The 19136-nt window shown below is 42.2% G+C and overlaps 1 protein-coding gene across 1 annotated transcript; it reads right to left on the minus strand.

Annotated features, from left to right (window-relative positions):
* Window positions 1-3032: 3032 nt before the first annotated feature.
* Window positions 3033-3926, minus strand: TASL (TLR adaptor interacting with endolysosomal SLC15A4; the record flags this gene model as incomplete). The annotated part of the gene is made up of 1 exon (XM_080719298.1): window positions 3033-3926. One exon carries the CDS (start codon window positions 3924-3926, stop codon window positions 3033-3035), a length of 894 nt encoding a protein of 297 aa, XP_080575424.1.
* Window positions 3927-19136: the final 15210 nt, after the last annotated feature.

Here is a 19136-nt window from a genome sequence, read left to right on the forward strand (position 1 = left end):
AGGTAGAATGCCCCTAGATTCAGTCCCCAATAACAATATACATATATTATATGCTAAAAATTATATCTGCATATACAGAATTTTTTCTTGTCATTATTCCCCAAACAATAAGCAGAACAACTAGATAAACAACATTTGCATTTTATTAGGTATTATAAGTAATCTAGAGATAATATAAAGTATAAAAGAATTTCTATATATGTTACACGCAAACACTAAGCCGTTTCATTTAAGGGGCTTGAGCGCATCTGTGAATTGTGGTGTCCTTGGTGAACTGTGAAACGAATCCTCCGTGGATACTGAGGGCAACCTCATTCAATACCTATTTTCCAAATTATGAAGAAATATTTTGTATTTAACATGGAGAGAAGCTGTATAGTGTCTGTCTGTGTTTGTATCATTTCGATTTTGTGTTTTATTTTCCTCTTTTTAGTGGCGGCAATCTGGTTTTTATACTTTTATCGGTGCGCTGTAGTTACACATCATAGCGGGGTTCAGAGTCACAGGAGCAAACCCGCACGCAGGTCTCGGTGCGTGTCTCCCAGGCCCCACGCTGCTCCCCAGCCCTCCCCACACACGGTAGTGACTGTGGGGGCCATGCCTTCGCGCGTGGCACAGCAGCATCGCAACGCTTTCCTTCCGCAGTCCTCCTTTCCCTCCCCGCCTCCCTCCCCATCCCCTTCCACCATGCTACTGCTCTCTCTCCTCGGTCATCTCAAGTCCCTGGTGCTGCCTACTTCCTCTCCAGCCTCCACACAGGCGAAAACATGCTCAACCCTTGACTCTCTGGGCCAGGCTGATCTCAAGTAGCCTGACATTCCCTAGTTCCATCCGTTTTCCTGCAAATGGCATCACTGTGTGGCTGAGTGAGATGCCTGGTGTAGTGTATAACCACACTTACCTACCCAGCCATCTGCTTAGAATGGCAACCATCAAGAACGCAAACACTGATAAATGCTGGCGAGGATGTGCGGAAACGGGAACTTTGTTTTTCTCTAGTGTCTCCCATCTTTGTTGAAGTGAGAATGGTTTGGGATGTCTGGTCTCCAGCGCTGGAAGACAGTACATGTCCGGTGTTTGAAGTCCCTGGGCTTGTGATAATTTGTTCCAGCAGCAATAACAAACGAAGCCCTACCTCTCCGTGCCTCTACCTCTCTGTGCATTCCTTCAGCTCCAGCTCCAGCCCTCGACTTGCAGTTCCCATGGCAACCCTCATTCTCTGCCCAGAACACCTCTGAGTCCACCTGCCTAAAACATCTCTCTCTTTCTCTTTCCTTCTCTCTCTCTCTCTCTCTCTCTCTCTCTCTCTCTCTCTCTCTCTCTCGTCTCTCCCTCTCTCCCTCTCTCTCATACTGGGATTGGAATCCAGGACCATTCTACCTCTGAGCAATATAACTTTGTATTTTTTATTATGAAAGAGGGTCAGTCTCCCAAGTACTGGGATTACAGGTGTGCACCACTGTACCAGGCAAAAATAAGGAATTCCAGTATTCCAGTTCCAAGTGACTTTTATGTTTGTAGCTGTAGCAAATTTATCATTCAAAAACAAAAACACCATTACAATCTGCTGCAGCTTTAATATTTACAAGGAACGTATCTAAACAATCTATTGATACAGAACAAATAAGAGTTATGAACATACACATTGCACTGTATGTGTGCGTGCATGCATGCGTGTGTGGGAGGAGTCCTGAGGGTTACACCCAGGGGCATTCTAAGTCCAGGCCACACCCCAGCCCTTTTAAAAAATTTTTTGTTTTGAAACAGGGTTAGTCCAGATAGGTTGCTTAGAGTCACTAATTTGCTGAGTCTGTCCTAAAACCCCAGATCCTACCATCTCATTCTCCCAAGTACTGGGGTTACAGGCATGCATCACCATGCCCAGCTGTAATCACATACTTTGAAAAATATTTGAACTTAGCCGGGTGTGGTGGCGCACACTTGTAATCCCAGCATTCAGGAGGCTGAGACCGGAGGCTCGCGGTTCGCGGACAGCCTCAGCTACTTAGTGAGGCCCTCTGCAACTCAGTGAGACCCTGTTTCAAAATAAAAAATAAAAAATAGGGCCGGGGGTGTATTTCAGAGGTCAAATGCCCCTGGGTTCCATCCCCAGACCTGCAAAAAAAGAAAGAAAAACATTTGAATATTGAAACTTGTTATTCTACCCAAATATAACAACTTGCAGTCCATTTTCCTCAAGAAGAAGCAACTTTGAGGAATTTACTCAAGTAAGTGTATGTTTGACTCTCTACCCTGAAACCATTTGGCTTTAAGTTTTACCGTAGCGTTTCTATCTTATCAGCTTCTTTTTTAATTTCTCTATTCCCTGGAGTGAATCATTATCTTCTCTTTTCTGGATCATTTTTACTTTTGTTTTTTGTTGTTCAGACTTATCTTTCCACATCCCTTCATATGTAATATGAGATTTCCCCTGCATTCACACCTGACTCTGTCCAACCTTTACTTCCCTAGCTTATTTATTTATTTATTTATTTATTTATTTATTTATTTATTGTTCTGGAGGTTGAACACAGAGGCCTTCTACCTCTCAATTACACCCTCAGCCCCTCCTTTTTTTATTTTGAAACAGGGCCACATTAAATTGCTAAGGCTAAGCCGGGCGTGGTGGCGCACGCTTGTAATCCCCGCGCTTGGGAGGCTGAGACAGGAGGATCACGCGGGTTCAAAGCCAGCCTCAGCTACTTAGTGAGGCTCGCAGCAACTTAGTGAGACCCTGTTTCCAAATAAAATATAAAATAGGTCTGGGAGTATAGCACAGGTAGAAAGCCTCTGGGTTCCACCCCAGTACCACAAAAAATAAATAAATAAATAATAAATTGCTAAGGCTAGCCTTAATACCTGCAGTCCTCCTGTCCCAGCCTCCCAAGTACTGAGATTACAGGTATATGCCACCACCCCTGCTTCTCTACCTCTTGACTTCCTTTCACAGCCCCCTTCTGTACATTCTTAAAATAAATGGAAAAACTCTGTTGCTTTGGGTTTGGATAACTGAGAAGAAAGAAGCATCCTCTCTAGGGATTCATACTGCTATATTGAGAAATGTGGAGACTAGGAGTGCTGATCTCAGTTGACACCATCTGGAGAAGGCGGCTAATGACTATGTCCCTGGCTTTTGAGGCCTCCAGGTTCTTCTCTCGAGACACTTGAAGACTAATCTGATCCACATTTGTCATGACGAGTTCAGATGCTAGAATCTGGGTGGGAGAACCATCGTGAAACATGCCGTCCATGAAGTACTGTTCATATAACTCCACCACCTTCTGCTCCAGGTACTCATTCAGCACTGCGTTGGAGATGGGCTTCTGCATCTGCAGGCTGCTCTTCTCTTTGATGCTGGTGATTCTCCAGTAGGATGAATACCGCTGAACAGGTTTTGGGGGAAAGTCACCAGGCTGAGCAGAAATGGAATCTTCCATATTCAGAGGGATCTCAGATGACTTCAGCAAAGGGCCGTATTCAAAACTGTCCTCAGAGGGAAAGTCTGCCATCACGGAATTAACAGCCATCACCTGGCCCCCTGCGATTTGTAAGTCGTTGTAATTCTTGCAAATACTTTTGCAGGAAGGTGGAACCAGGTAAGTTCCTCTTCTGGGGTCTCTGCATATTTCCATTGCATCCAGGTTTGGGCTTTCAAACACAGGGTTGGAGTTTGTCTGCAGCACTGTGACTCTCTGGCTTCTACTACGTGGGCCCTCTCTTGAATGCACTGAAGAAATAAACTTGCCTGAGGATTTGCAGCTCACATAAAGACTTTGGACTTGCGTTTCTTCCAGAGAGGAGTAAGAATGAGCAGCCATGGAACTGGTCTCCTCTTTTGTGTCCCCAGCCACCTGCTCATAAGATGCACGATTCCAGGGGATGTCATTCCAGTAGGCGAGTCCGCTGAGATACCCTTCAGACAGCATTCTGGAAAGAGAATTGAGGAGTAATGATGGGAAAAAAGAAGACTGGAAATGTTTGTTTGTGGTACTGGGGACTGTACTCAGGGGCATTCTACCTCTGAGCAAAAACCCTAGCCCTATTTTATTTTTTATTTTGAAACAGAGTCTCCTTAAGTTGCTGAGGCTGGCCTAAAACCCATGATCCTCTTGTCTCAGCTTCCCAAGTACTGAGATTACAAAAGTGTGCCACCACACCCGGCAAGACTGAAATATTTCCTTCCTTCCTTCCTTCCTTCCTTCCTTCCTTCTTTTTTTCCTTCCTTATTTCCTTCCTTTCTTTCTTTCCTTCTCTTGTGGTGCTGGAGATTGAATCCAGGGGCATTCTACCTCCAAGCTACACGCCCAGCCCAATTTTTTATTCTTTATTTTGAAATAGGGTCTCACTAAGTTCCAGAGGGCCTCACTAAGTAGCTGAGGCCACAAACCCAGATCCTTCTGTCTCAGCCTCCCAGGTACTGGGATTGCAAGTGTGTGCCACCACACCTGGCTTGCTTGCTTGCTTGCCTTTCTTCCTTCCTTTTTCCTTCTTTCCTTTCTTCCTTCCTCCCTTATTTTGTGGGACAGGGACAGGGGCTTCCTACCTCTAGTATACACCCCCACCCCTATTTCATTATTTTTTTATGGAAACAGGGTCTCACTAAGTTGCTGAGCGACTCACTAAATTGCTGAGGCTTTTCTAGACCCTGTGATCTTCCTGGCTCAACCTCCCAAGAACTGGTATTACGGGGGTGCACCACTACACCTGGCAAGACTGGAATTTTTTAAGTTGGCAATTGAAATATATTGAAACTAAAGAATGATAAATTAATTTCATTCATTCATCAGGACTATGACATGTGCTAGAGGTATTGAATTTGAAAGAATACAAATTTTATCTTTTGGGAAGTTTCCCTCTACGGAAGAAATAAACTGGATACAAATAATTCCAATATTATATCAACAAGAACGATAGTAGTGATAGGCATAAAGGAAATGGAGAGAAGACCCTAATACAGCCTGGGCTAAATGGAAGAAGTCACAGGAAATGTGGCGTTTCAGCTGAATGGTGAAGCATAAGTAGGTGTTCCAGCTGTTAACTGACTGTTAACATAAGTAGGTGTTCCAGCTGTTAACTGACAAGCACACTTGTAATCTCAGTACTTGGGGGGCTGAGAAAGGAGGATCACATGTTCACGGACAGCCTCAGATACTTAGTGAGGCCCTTTGCAACTCAGTGAGGCTCTGTTTCAAAATAAAAAGAACAAGCCGGGCGTGGTGATCCCTGCTCTTGGGAGGCGGAGACAGAAGGATCGCGCAGGTTCGAAGCCAGCTGTGCTGGCTTAAGAGACCCTGTTTCCAAATAAAAATATAAAAAATAGGTGTCTGGGAGTGTATCCCGGAGGTAGAAGGGCTTCCAGGAACCCCAGAACCACAAAAAAAATAAATAAAAATAAATAAATATAACAAAAATAGGGCTGGAGGTGTAGCTTGGGGTTAGAATGCCCCTGGGTTCCATCACCAGTAACCACATATATACACACAAAATTAGCTATATGTAGTGGCGAACACCCATAATCTCAATACTTTTGAGGCTGAGGTAGGAGGATCACAGGTTCAAGGACAGCCTCAGCAAGTACTGAGACTCAACAACCTAGGGAGATTCTGTTTCAAAACAAAAATCTAAATAAAGGTCTGGGGTGTAGCTTAGAGGAAGAATGCCCCTGAGTTCAATACTCAGTACCACACGTAAAAATTAAATTAAAATAAAAAATAAGTCATTCATGGTCAGGCATGCCTGTAATCCCAATACTTAGGAGACTGAGCCAGGAGGTTCAAGGCCAGTGCACAATAACTTAGTAAGGCCCTCAGCAACTTAGTGAGACCCTGTTTCTTTCTGCCTTGCCTTCCTTCCTTCCTTTCTTTCTTTCTTTCTTTCTTTCTTTCTTTCTTTCTTTCTTTCTTTTTTTTTTGGTGTGGTACTGAGGATTGAACCCAGAGGCTGAGACAGGAGGATCACAGGTTCAAGGTACAGCCTCAGCAAGTAGTGAGACTCTCATCAACTTATCAAGACCCTATTTCAAAATAAAAATAAAATAGGGCCGACAGTGTAACTCAGAGGCAGAATGCCCCCTGGGTTCCATCCCCAGTACTGTAAAAATAAAATAAAATAGTAAATATAAAAGAACAGGGCATGGTGGCACAGGCATGCAATGCCAGTACTTGAAAGGCTGAGACAGGAGGATCTCACATTTAAGGATAGCCTTGACAAAGTAGTAAGACTCTCAGCAACCTAGTGAGAACCTGTTTCCAACTAAAATTTAAATAGGGCTGGGAGTAAGACGCAGAGGTATATCGCCCTTGGATTCAATCCCTAGTACCACCCAAAATAACAATAAATAATAATAATAATAATAATAATAATAATAATAATAATAAGAAGAAGAAGAAGAAGAAGAAGAATAGGCTGAGGTTTGAGGTAGAATGCCCTTAGGTTCAATCCTCAGTACCAAAAAAAATAGATAAATAAATAAATGGAAATAGGACCGGCGGTGTAGATCAGAGATAGAAGGAAGAGAAAAAAGAAGAAGAAGAAAAGGGGGAGAAGGAGGAGAAAGGGAGAAATCCTGGAAATGTCTGTGCACTCGACCTCTAGCCTAGTTCCCCGGGCACTCCCCTGCCATGGCCTCCCCCACACGTGCCACGCCTCCCGTCCTTCGGCAGTTGTCATTGAAGTCTGGAGTGGCTGGAATAGGCCAGAAGCCAGCAGCTGTGTTTTCTAAAATAGGAACACACTAGCGTTTCTGGCACTAGAGCAGTGGGCCACAGTGAGGGAAACTGGTCCTCTCTGGCCGCGAAGGCTAAGCCTCTAAAGCACACCTGTCAATTTGACCCTGAAGCTGAAAGAATGATCAGAAATTTCTTTTAACTATACATAAAGGACCTTTCGGAAGTTTTAGCCCTTCACTACATCCATAGCGTTATTTTCCAAGTAAATAAAATATGTTCCTCTTTGTTCTAATATAATCTTATTACTGCATCGTAATTATACGTCATAGGGAGGTTCAAAGTGACACAAACCGCCATGCACACAGTACTTGGTGTGTTAACCTCCGCACTCCCCCCACCCCGTGTGTCAGTAAGATTGGTAGTGGTACCATCATATATGCACATAACATTATTTGAATTGTTTTCTTCATCATATAAATGTAATACTGTGGCTGGGCATGGTAATGCACGCATGTAATACTAGTACTCGGGAGGCTGAGACAGGAGGATCCGGGTTCGCGGCCAGCCTCAACTACTTAGTGAGGCTCTCTGCAACTTAGTGAGACCCGGTTTCCAAATAAAGAATCAAAAATAGGGCTGGGGGTGGAGCTTGAAGGTAAAATGCCCCTGGATTTAACCCCTAGTTCCACAACAATAAATAAATATATTACATATAAATGTTCAATTATATATTTGGGGAATAGTCCAAGATTTATTCAGACAATGTATCAAGTCTTTTTCTTTTCTTTTGCGGTACTAGTGATGGAACCCAGGGGCATTCTGCCTCGAGATACACTCCCAACCCTATTTTTTATTCTTTATTATGAAACAGGATCTCACTAAGTAGCTGAGGCTGTCCTTGAACCACGATCCTCCTGTTTCAGCCTCTCAAATGCTGGGATTACAAGGGTGCGCCACCACGCCCGGCTTGTATCAATTATTTAAATGTTTACTATATTCCAGGCACAGTTATATGCTATAAAAATGTAAAACTAAAGGTCTTCAACAAATCCGTGAAGAATTCTCATCTACTAATCACACTTATACAGCCAAGCGTGGTGGCACACATTTGTAATCCAAGTACTTCACAGGCTAAGACAGGAGGATCGCAGGTTCAAGGGCAGCCTCAGCAATTAGTGAGGCTCTGTTCCACAATAAAAAATAAAGGACAGGGCTGTATGGCTCAGAGGTAGAATACCCTTGAGTTCAATCCCTAGTGCCAAACACACACACACACGGAAAAAGGAAATGTCCTTTCCAAAAAAAAAAAAAAAACCCACTTTACAGTTCTGCCCTCGACAAACCTAACCTCTGGGTGAAAGGTAAATCTTACATATGTGGAAAAATAATTATGGAGTGAAAGAGCCTGGCATAAAGACCTGACCACAGCGCACTTACTTCCCACCCTCACCCCTCCTGGCTGCAGCTCGGGCAACCCACGTTCAAGGCCTCAAAACGTCCCTTCGGAAAATCAAGGGCAAAAACCATCTGTTGCCTTGTACATTTCTAAATAAGCTTCAGAAATTCTTGGCAGAAATCATGATTTTGGAGAAATAGTTTTTGAGATACCATCATCTCTGTGTGTGTGTGTGTGTGTGTGTGTGTGTGTGTGTGTGTGTGTGTTACTGGGGAATGAACCCAGAGGCATCCTACCTCTGATGAGTTACACCCCCAGCCCTTTATATGAATATGTGTGTGTTATACTTTTTATATTTTGTTTTGAAACAGGGTCTTCCTAGGTTCTTAAGAGTCTCACTACCACACCTGGCTTCAGCTGACTTTTTAAACTTCAAAACCCAGAACCATGAAAGAAGTGAGACATAATATTTATGCATCGACAATAGACTCACTGGGTTCAGTGGCACACACCTATAAACCCAGTACTTGGGAGGCTGAGACAGGAGGATTGCAGGTTTAGGGCCAGCTCCAGCAACTTAGCAGGCCCTCAGTAACTTACCAAGACCCTATTTCAAAATAAGAAAATAAAAAGGGCTGGGGTATAGCTTGAAGGTAGAATGGTCCTGGGTTCAAAAAAAAAAAAAAACAGGTAATTTTATGTTTTTACACAAAAACTAGTAAAAAAGAAACCAGTGCAATTAATTTTAATATTACATGTTATTTAAGCCAATATATCTATAATTGTCCCTCGATTTTTTCAGTACTGGGGATTAAATTCAGGGGCACTCTACCTCCAAGCTCTACCCCCAGCCCTATTTTTTTATTCTTTATTTTGAAACAGTGTCTCACTAAGTTGCAGAGGGTTTCACTTAGTAGCTGAAGCTGGCCGAGAATCTGCGATCCTCCTGTCTCAGCCTCCCAAGTACTGGGATTACAAGCACGTTCTACCACACCCAGATATAAATTTTCATTTTAACATGGTGAAAGGTAAAATTATCAATGAAATTTGGCACTTTTTTTACCTTTGTGTTACTGGAGATTGAACCCAGGGACACTTTACATCCGACCTACGCCCCAGCCCTTTTCTTGGGTGGGTGCGGTACTAGAGATTGAACTCAGGTCTGTTTTACTTTTTATTTCAAAACAGGGTCTTGCTAATTTGCTGAGGGCCTCACTAATTTTCTGAGGCTGGTGTTCTCTTGTTTCAGCCTCTGAAGGACTGGGATTACAGTCGTCTGTCACCCCACTCCCAGCCCTCCCATCCCATTTTATATTTTATTTTGAAATAGGGTCTCACTAAGTTGCTAAAACTGGTTTTTAATCTGTAATCCTTCTGTATCAGCCTCTCAAGAATTGGGATTATAGGTGTGAGCCACCATACCTAGGGGCATTGTACCTCTGAGCTATACCTCCAGCCCCCCTTTTTTTTGTGGTACTGGGGTTCCTGGAAGCCCTTCTACCTCCGGGCTACACTCCCAGACCTATTTTATACTTTTGAAACAGGGTCTCTTACGCCAGCGCTGCTGGCTTCGAACCTGTGCGATCCTCCTGTCTCTGCCTCCCAAGCGCGGGGATTACAAGCGTGTGCCACCACGCCCGGCTACAGCCCTATTTTTTTTAAATCAATTAATAATTAATGGTACTGGGGATTGAACCCAAGGGCATTCTACCTTCGAGCTACCCCTCCAGTGCTTTTTACTTTTTATTTCTTTTTATTTTTTCTTGTTGTTGGTGGTGGTACTGGGATTTCTGGAAGCCCTTCTACCTCCGGGCTACACTCCCAGACCTATTTTATATCTTTTATTTGGAAACGGTCTCTTAAGCCAGCACGGCTGACTTCAAACCTGCGCGATCCTCCTGTCTCCGTCTCCCAACCGCGGGGATTACAACGTGCGCCACCACGCCCGGCTTTACTTTTTATTTTAAAATAGGGTTTCATAGCTGGGTGTGGTGGCGCACGCTTGTAATCCCCGCGCGTGGGAAGCGGAGACAGGAGGATCGCGCAGGTTCGAAGCCAGCCGCGCTGGCGTAAGAGACCCTGTTTCAAAAATATAAAATAGGTCTGGGAGTGTAGCCCGGAGGTAGAAGGGCTTCCAGGAACCCCAGTACCACCAAAAATAAAATAAAATAAAATAGGGTTTCATAGCTGGGTGCGATGGCATAACATAAGGAGGCTCTCAACAACCTAACAAAACCCTTTTTCAAAACAAAAAAATGAAAAGGGCTGGTTATAGTACCAAAGAAAAGAAATAAGGTTTTTTTTTTTTTTCTAATTTGGCTGTGGTTTCTGCTAAATTGCTGGAGCTAACCTTAAACTGGCAATCCTTGTGTCTCAGTCTCCCAAATATTTGGGTTATAGGCATGCGCCACTGAAATCAGCCCCGAGTAATTTTTATATACTAAACAAACGTATCTTCACAAAGGCTCTAAGATATAGATACTATTAGTATGTTCATTTTACAGATGACATACCGAGTAATGTCCTAAGTCACCAGGTATCCAAGCACCGTCAGTGAGAGAACGGAGCCCATGTTCGCATTGCTTAACTTCTTAGAGAATTGACTTCCTATCTGTAAATTGAGGGTGTGGGATTAAATTATCTCTAGAGTACCCTCCAACTGGGATATTGCATGCTTTTAGGAAGTTAGGGTAAAGAAGTATTACTCAGAATCTGACATTTCTAAAAAAAAGCAGTAGAGGGCAGCAAAACGCATGTTATAAAGGCTTTGAAAGCTAGTTCTTAAACTTCAGACTTGTACTGAATAAATCATATAAATAACGCTGGGCGTGGTGGCATATGCTTGTAGTCTCAGTACTTTAGAAGCTGAGACATAAGGATCATAGGTGCAAGGCCAGCCTCTGCAAGTACTGAGATTCTCATTAACCTATTAAGATCCTGTTTCAAAACTATATACATACATATATATATATATATATATATATATATATATATATATATATATATATGATAAGTGTCAGGTGTGTAGTTCAGAGGTAGAAAGCCTCTGGGTTCAATCCCTAGTATCACATACAAAAAAGGAGAGAAATAAAACTATGTTGGTGTATTTTGATTAAGGGTTGCCATTTTTCTTCTCTCTTCCGTTCTTTCTTTCTTTCTTTTCTTTCTTTCCTTTTTCTCTTTCTTTTGTGTGTATACTACTGGGGATGAAACCCAGGGACATTATACCTCTGAGCTAAACCCCAACCATTTTTTTAAATTTTGAAACAAGGTCTCAGCCAGGCTTGGTAGCACATGCCTGTAATCTCAGTACTTGGGAGGCTGAGACAGGAGGATCGCAGGTTTGAGGACAATCCCAGCAAGTAGTGAGACTCTCATCAACCCAGCAATACCTTGTTTCCAAATAAAATCAAGCTGGGGTGTAGTTTGAAAGTAGAATGCCTCTGGGTTCAATCTTCACTACAAAAGAAAAATAAGAAGGAAGGAAGGAAGGAAGGAAGGAAGGAAGGAAGGAAGGAAGGAAGGAAGGAAGGAAGGAAGGAAGGGCTAAATTGTTGAGGGGCTTGCTAATCTGCTGAGGCTGCCTCAAACCTGGTATCCTCCTGTCTCAGCCTCTCTAGTACTGGGATTACAGGTGTGTGCTTCACACACAGCTTGAATTTTTTTTTATCATATATGAAATTATTTGCTGGGGATTTAATCCATTTTTTTCAGTACTAAGGATAGAACCCAGGGGCATTCTACCTCCAAGATAAACCCCCAGCCCTATTTTTTATTCTTTATTTTGAAACAGGGTCTCACTGAGTTGCAAAGGGCCTCATTAAGTACCTGAAGCTGTCCACAAACCGCGAACTTTCTGTCTCTGCCTCCCAAGTACTGGGATTACAAGAGCATGCCGCCGCACCCAGCCACAGCACTTATTATTTTATTTTTATTTTGAGAAATTATCTTGCTAAATTGTCAAGGCTGGCCTTGAGCTTATGATCCTCCTGCCTTGACCTCTCAAATACCAAATTACAGGTATACCAAAAACACAGCACCTGGTTTATACATAAAAATTTTTTCAGTACTAGGGATTGAAATTGGGGCATTCTACCTCTGAGCTATACCCTCAGCCCTATTTTATTCTTTATTTTGAAACAGAGTCTGTCTCACTAAATTTCAAAGAACCTCAATAAGTTGCTGAGGCTGGCTGTAAACCTGTGTGGTCTTCCTGCCTTGCCTTTGAGATATTGGGATTACAGGCATGCACCACCACGCACTGCTATAGGTGAAATTTTAAGAAGATATTTCTTCAAAGGTATTATAAATGGTGTGCTTCAAATAATATTAACATATCGTTACACCTAATTTCATCTGAGACACTAATTTTTTTGTGTGGGTCTGGGGATGAAACCCAGGGGCATTCGACCTCCAAGCTATACCCCCTGCCCTATATTTTTTTAGTCTTCATTTTGAAACAGGGTCTCACTAAGTTGCAGCGGGCCTCACTAAGTAGCTGATGCTGACCGCAAACCGTGATCCTCCTGTCTCAGCCTCCCGAATGCTGGGATTACAAGTGTGCACCACCAGGCCCAGCTGAGACACTAAAATTTAACTCAGTGGATCCCTTTAATTTTTCAAAGACATTTTATCAGTTGAATTTTTGTTTTTATTTTAGAGAATATGTGTGTATATATGTATGTATGCATATTATATATGCATATATATATATGTGTATGTATTCTCCATGACTACTAGTTATGGGTAAAGAAAAAGAAGCCACCCAAGGACATTTGCAGATGAGATGTTCTAGGCAAATTTAGCCTACATTAATCATTACCAGACAGGGGAATACCAAAACTAACCTTATGTGCAAATTCAAAAGTTAAAAATATGTGCTAAAGTGCAGCACTTTGTTAAATCATTTACTTGGTTTTCAGGAGAAACTGTAATATAAATTCTTACTTCTAGATTAGTGTTTATATAGCTTTTCAGAAAATTTATAATAAGCCGGGCGTGGTGGCGCACGCTTGTAATCCCAGCATTCGGGAGGCTGAGACGGGAGGATCGCGGTTCGCGGACAGCCTCAGCTACTTAGTGAGGCCCTCTGCAACTCAGTGAGACCCTGTTTCAAAATAAAGAATAAAAAATAGGGCAGGGGATGTAGCTCGGAGGTCAAATGCCCCTGGGTTCCATCCCTAGAGCGGCAAAAAAAAAAAGAAAAGAAAAGAAAACTGTTATAATGTCTGTAAATAGATATACTTGGGGTTTACACCCAGACAATATAAGCATGAAGTCAAAAGGAAGACCTAAAGAGGGAGGGACAACGCCGGGTGTGGTGGCGCATGCGTGTAATCTTCCAATACACTGCACACTAAGTATTATTAGAATTCAGAGTTTCCAAATGAGAAAACTGAGTTTCAGATATGACAGTATGACAGATGCCCTTCACAAGGTCATGTGGCTGGCTGTGAACTAGTAGAGGCAAGATTCAAGCCCAAGTTTATAAACTCCGAAGCATGTGCTCTGTTCTTAGAACATACAGCCCTACCGCATCGTTAAAGGCAGTTAATATCACATAATCATGACAAGCAAGTAGTCAGTCCAGAAAAAGGGCATAAGCCCTGATTCCTTTTTTTTTCTTTCTGGTGTTAGGGACTGAACCCAGAGCATTCTACCTCCGAACGACACCGTCTGCCCCATTTTATTTTATCTTATTTTATTTTATTTTATTTTTATGAACCAGGGTCTCACTAAGTTGCTGAGGGCCTTGCTAAATTGCTGAGGCTGGCCCCCAACCTGAGATCCTCCTATCTCAACCTCCCAAGTACTAGGATTATAGGCGTGCACCACCTTGTCCAGCCCTAACTACACTCAATAACAGCATTTTACAAATAAAAGAAGGAAGTACGGAAAGAAAGACCCCAAGGGAACCGTCAACACCTACCCCATTGATTGTATCTCAGTGCTCACATGTCTTTGGGGTATAAAAAGAATGCATCCTCCTTTTTTTTTTTGCGGATCCAGGAATGGAACCCAGGGTCATTCGACTTCCGAGCTACACCCCCTAGACCCGCAAAAAAAAATAATAATAATAATAATAATAAGGTCTTGCTAGGCTGTACTCAAACCTATGATTCTCCCATCTCAGCTTCCCAAGTACTGGGATTAAAAGTGTGCACACACTCTTAGTGTCCCCACCTTTCCATTTCCCTCCCTCCCAATACAGATCCTCTGGTCTCAGCCCGGAGGTAGAAAATCCCCTGGGTTCCACCCCTAGTACCCCACACAAAAAGAAATACTACCATAGACTATGTGTATACATGTGGATTTATACCACTCTTAATTTTACTATCACCTTCTACAGAGTGTTTTAACATTGAAGATGCCTTGTTTAAATAACTACCACTCCTCATTACCTCCAGGACAACCTCCAGACACATCAGGCTCTCATGATGTGTGGTCCCTGTCTGCTTTGCTAATCTCATCTCTGCTGGTTCCCCACAGGACCTGGGCCCCCAGCCATGCTGATCCCTTCCGAGTTTCCCCCAAAGCCCACTGCTATCCCATGGATTTTTAAATGGTTTTTCCTGTCCTGAAAACTCTGGTTCCATATATATTGTTTGACCCACCATCTTTACTCATCTCAAACAGGAACATTTCAGCTGGGCATGGTGGCACCTGTCTGTAATCCCCAGGACTTGGGAGGCTGAAACAGGAGGACTGCAGGTTCAAGAAGAGCCCCAGAAACTTAGCAAGACTCAGCAATCTAGGGAGGCCCTGTTTCAAAACAAAATAATAAGACAGGCGTGGTGGCTCACGCTCGTAATCCCGGCGCTTGGGAGGTGGAGACAGGAGGATCGTGCAGGTTCAGAGCCAGCCTCGCTGGCTTCAGAGATCCTGTTTCAAAAAAAAAAAAAGTATAAAAATAGGTCTGGGAGTGTAGCCCGGAGGTAGAAGGGTTTCCAGGAATCCCTAGTACCACCAAACAAACAAACAAACAAACAAAATAATAAAAAAGGGCTGGATTGTAGCTCAGAGGTAGAATGTCCTTGGGTTCATTCCCCAGTACAATAAATAAATAAATGAATAAATAAATAAATAAATAAAATTTCAATCCTGGCATGGTGGCACATGCATAATTCCAATACTTGGGAGGCTGAGATAGGAGGCTTGAAGGTTCAAGGCCAACCGCAGCAATTTAGCAAGATCCTGTTTCAAATAAAAAAGATTTAAGACTGGGGGGGTGGGGGTGGGGAGCCTGGGGATATAGCTCAAAGGCAGAATGCCCCTGGGGTTAATTCCTAGTTACAAAAACAAATAAATAAATAATAAAATTTCAGAATTTCAGAATCCCTAGCTACCCGCCCTTTCAGAATCCTTGTCTGTAAATCTGGAAGGGTTCTCCCTCCTTTACCTCACAGTACTCATCGGGAGTGCATAGAACATGAATACAAGCCAGTCACAACCATTGACAGTGAAATAAATCCTTAGAACAGTCTTTGGAGTGAAAGAGTAATTGTCAGGAGCCAGAAGAAAGCAAGAATACTGGGGATTGGTGAGAGATGGGGAAGTTGGGGTGATAAGAAGTTAGACTCTGCCTCTCAAATAATATTTTGAATGAGAGCAAACTAAGATATGTGAATAGACTGAATTGACGGGTGCAAACGAGACTTCCGGCGGCCCAGGCAAGTGGAGGTAGCCGAATAGAACTGCCGCTCTGCATCATGGGATATGACCTGTGCAATAAAAGGCGCGAAAATGTTGCCATGTGTGGTGCCACATGCCTCTAATCCCAGTACTTCGGAGGCTGAGACAGGAGTATCACAGGTTCAAAGCCAAACTTTAGCGAGAACCTGTTTCCTAATAAGAAATAAAATCAAGCTGGTGGTATAACTTGAAGGTAGAATGCCTCTGAGTTCAATCTCCAGTAAAACACACACACACACACACACACACACACACACACACACACACACAAAAGATCTTGGGCCAAGCTATCTGGAAGGCAGCTTGGCTTCTAACTAGCGGCATGTCTGTTTCTATAGCTCTAGGTTTTAGACAGTTATGAAATAACACATCTATAGGCACATCTTTTTTGGGCATATCTTGTTTGTTTTGCTTTTTGTGGCACAGGGGATTAAACCCAGGGACGTTCTGCCATTGAACTACACACCCAGTTCTTTTATTTGGAAATAGGATCTCACTAAGTTGCTGAGGCTGGCCTCAAATTTGTAATCCTCTTGTTTCAGACTTCCAAGTCTTGGGATTAAAGGCATGTACCACCATGCCAGACTTTATTCATTCTCTCTCTCTCTCTCTCTCTCCCTCTCTCCCTCTCTCCCTCTCTCCCTCTCTCCCTCTCTCCTCTCTTTTGCAGTACTGGGGATTGAACCAAGGAGCATCACTGCACCCAGCTTATTTTGAAAGAGGGTATTGTCAAATTGCAGAGGCTGGTCTTGAACCTGTGATTCTTCTGTCTCAGCCTCCCAAGTATTGAGATTACAGTTGTGGGCCACCAGAACTGGCTACCAAGATTTTTTCCCTACGATTTCGTCTCTTATTGCTCATCCCTATTTCAATTCGTGTTACAACACATATAATCTTAATGATCTACTCTTCTGTCAAATATAAAATGATTCTTACACCATGAGTTAATATCTAGAAGTCCAACTTGGTTTAGATAATACAACTGTAAATTGAAATTCCTTTTTTTTTTCATATTAACCTCCCCAAGTAAATAAACAATTTCGTATTTGGTTCTACTTGAATTCTTATGTCCAAAGGTAACAGCTACTTCCAAGGGCCTAATCTGATGTGTAAAATTTATTTCAGCTGGGCATGGTGGTACACTCTCATAACCGCAGTACTTGGGAGGCTGAGGAAGGAGATCACAGGTTTGCTGCCAGCCTTAGCTACTTAGCGATGCCCTTCGCAATTTAGTGAGAACTTGTTTCAAAATAAAGAATAAAAAATTGGCCTGGAGCTGTAGATTGGAGGTAAGATGCCCCTGGGTTCAATCCCCAGTACCGCAAACTAAATAAATAAATACATAAATAACTTTCTTATTTCAAAAGATGTAAAAATTGGCGCGGGAATATCAGTAAATATATTTTGTCACAGATGGAATTTTTGTTCGTGTGCTTTCTTGCTATCTTACAAGTTGAAAAAAGAAAATTGTGTTCACTTTTTTGAATCACGTTTAATGTTTTTCCACACAAAATGAACTAAAATTTGGAGAACTGATCACAATGTTATTGTGTTTATGTTAAATTTTCATAAAGCTGTCATTTTAATCGTTATTAATTAAGGTAATAGTGCCTATTTTGCTAATGCCATTTTGCCATTAACATTTACTTAATTGTAGGCATGACAAACAAATGCAATACAAGATCCTTGACTGAGTTTGGAACTTAAAAAATTAAAAAGCTGGGCTGAGAAGCCGAGTGCTGTGGCACATTCCCATAATCCTGGTATGTGGGAGGCTGAGACAAGAGGATCACAAGTTCAAGGACAGCTTCACCAACTTAGGGAGACCCTGTTTAAAAAAATAAGCCCGACATAGTGGCACAAACCTATAATTCCAGTACTTGGGATGCTGAGACAGGAGAATCCACTTTCTTGACAAGCCTCAGCTATTTAGTGAGGCCCTCTACAACGTAGTGGGCCCTTATTTCAAAATAAAGAATAAAAAAATAGGACTGGGGGTGTAGCTCAGAGGTAGAATACCTCTCGTTTCCATACCCAGGTCCATAAGAAAAGACCAGTCTCATAGCTATATGCTCATCAACCTAATGAGACCCTATTTCAACCATAAAAAATAAAATAGGGATGAGGGTACAGCTTGGAAGTAGAATGTCCCTGGGTTCAATCCCCAGTACCACAAAAAATAAATGAAAGCCGGGCGTGGTGGCGCACTCTTGTAATCCCCGCACTTGGGAGGCTGAGACAGGAGGATCGCACAGGTTTGAAGCCAGCCTCGGCTACTTAGTGAGGCTCTCAGCAACTTAGTGAGACCCTGTTTCCAAATAAAGTATAAAATAGGTCTGGGAGTATAGCCTGGAGGTAGAAAGCCTCTGGGTTCCACCCCCAGTACCATAAAAATAAATAAATTAATTAATTAATTAATTAAAATAAAATAAAATAAAGGGCCAGGAGTGGTATAAATCAGAGGTAGGAGGTCCCTAGGTTCAATCTCTAGTACCAAAAAAACCCTCAACATATGAATATTCTGACCAAACTAGACCTATATTCAAGCACAAATTGATGTGCTTAAGAGAAAGAATACAGGTATAAAGATAATTTAAAAATTCACCCAATTTTAATACTTTGTGGTACAGGGGATTGAACCTAGGGGCATTCTACCTCCAAGCCGCACCCTAGTGTCATCATTATTATATTATTATTATTATTATTATTATTATTATTATTATTATTATTATTTGGTTCTAGGGCTGGAACCCAGGAACAATCTACCTTTGAGCTATACCATCAGCCATATTTTATTATTTTATTTTGAAACAGGATCTCACTAAGTTGTGGAGGGTCTCACTAAGTTGCTGAGGCTGGACAAGTATTTTCAATCCTCCTGTCTCACCCTCCCAAGTACTGGGATTACCAGCATGTACCATGCCCAATTTTTCATCATTATTATTAATTATTATTATTATTATTATTATTTTGAAATGGGTCTCGCTAGGCTGATGAGTGGCTCACTAAATTGCTGAAACTGTCCTTGAACCTGCAATCCTTCTGTCTCAACCTCCCAAGTATCAGGATTACAGGTATGAATAACCATGCTGAGTTCCAAAAAGCAGTCTTTCCCCAAATCACCTCGATGACAATTCAGTGCATTTTAATACATGACACTACATAGAACAACACTATCACGAGGTTGCAGAATTGAATAATTGAGAATGAAATCCAATTGGAACGCATCGCAATTGTGTTTGTCTCTAAAACTTGTCATTGTAATTGAATTCAAAAGCCATGGTTTCCCTGCAAACGTCTGCTTATGATCTTAGATCTTATGATAAAAAGAGCTGAGCTGGTATAGCAATCAGTAAAAGAGGTCTGAATAAATGATACAA

The sequence above is a fragment of the Muscardinus avellanarius genome (genome assembly GCF_963383645.1).
Source record: "Muscardinus avellanarius genome assembly, chromosome: X".
NCBI lineage: Eukaryota > Metazoa > Chordata > Mammalia > Rodentia > Gliridae > Muscardinus > Muscardinus avellanarius.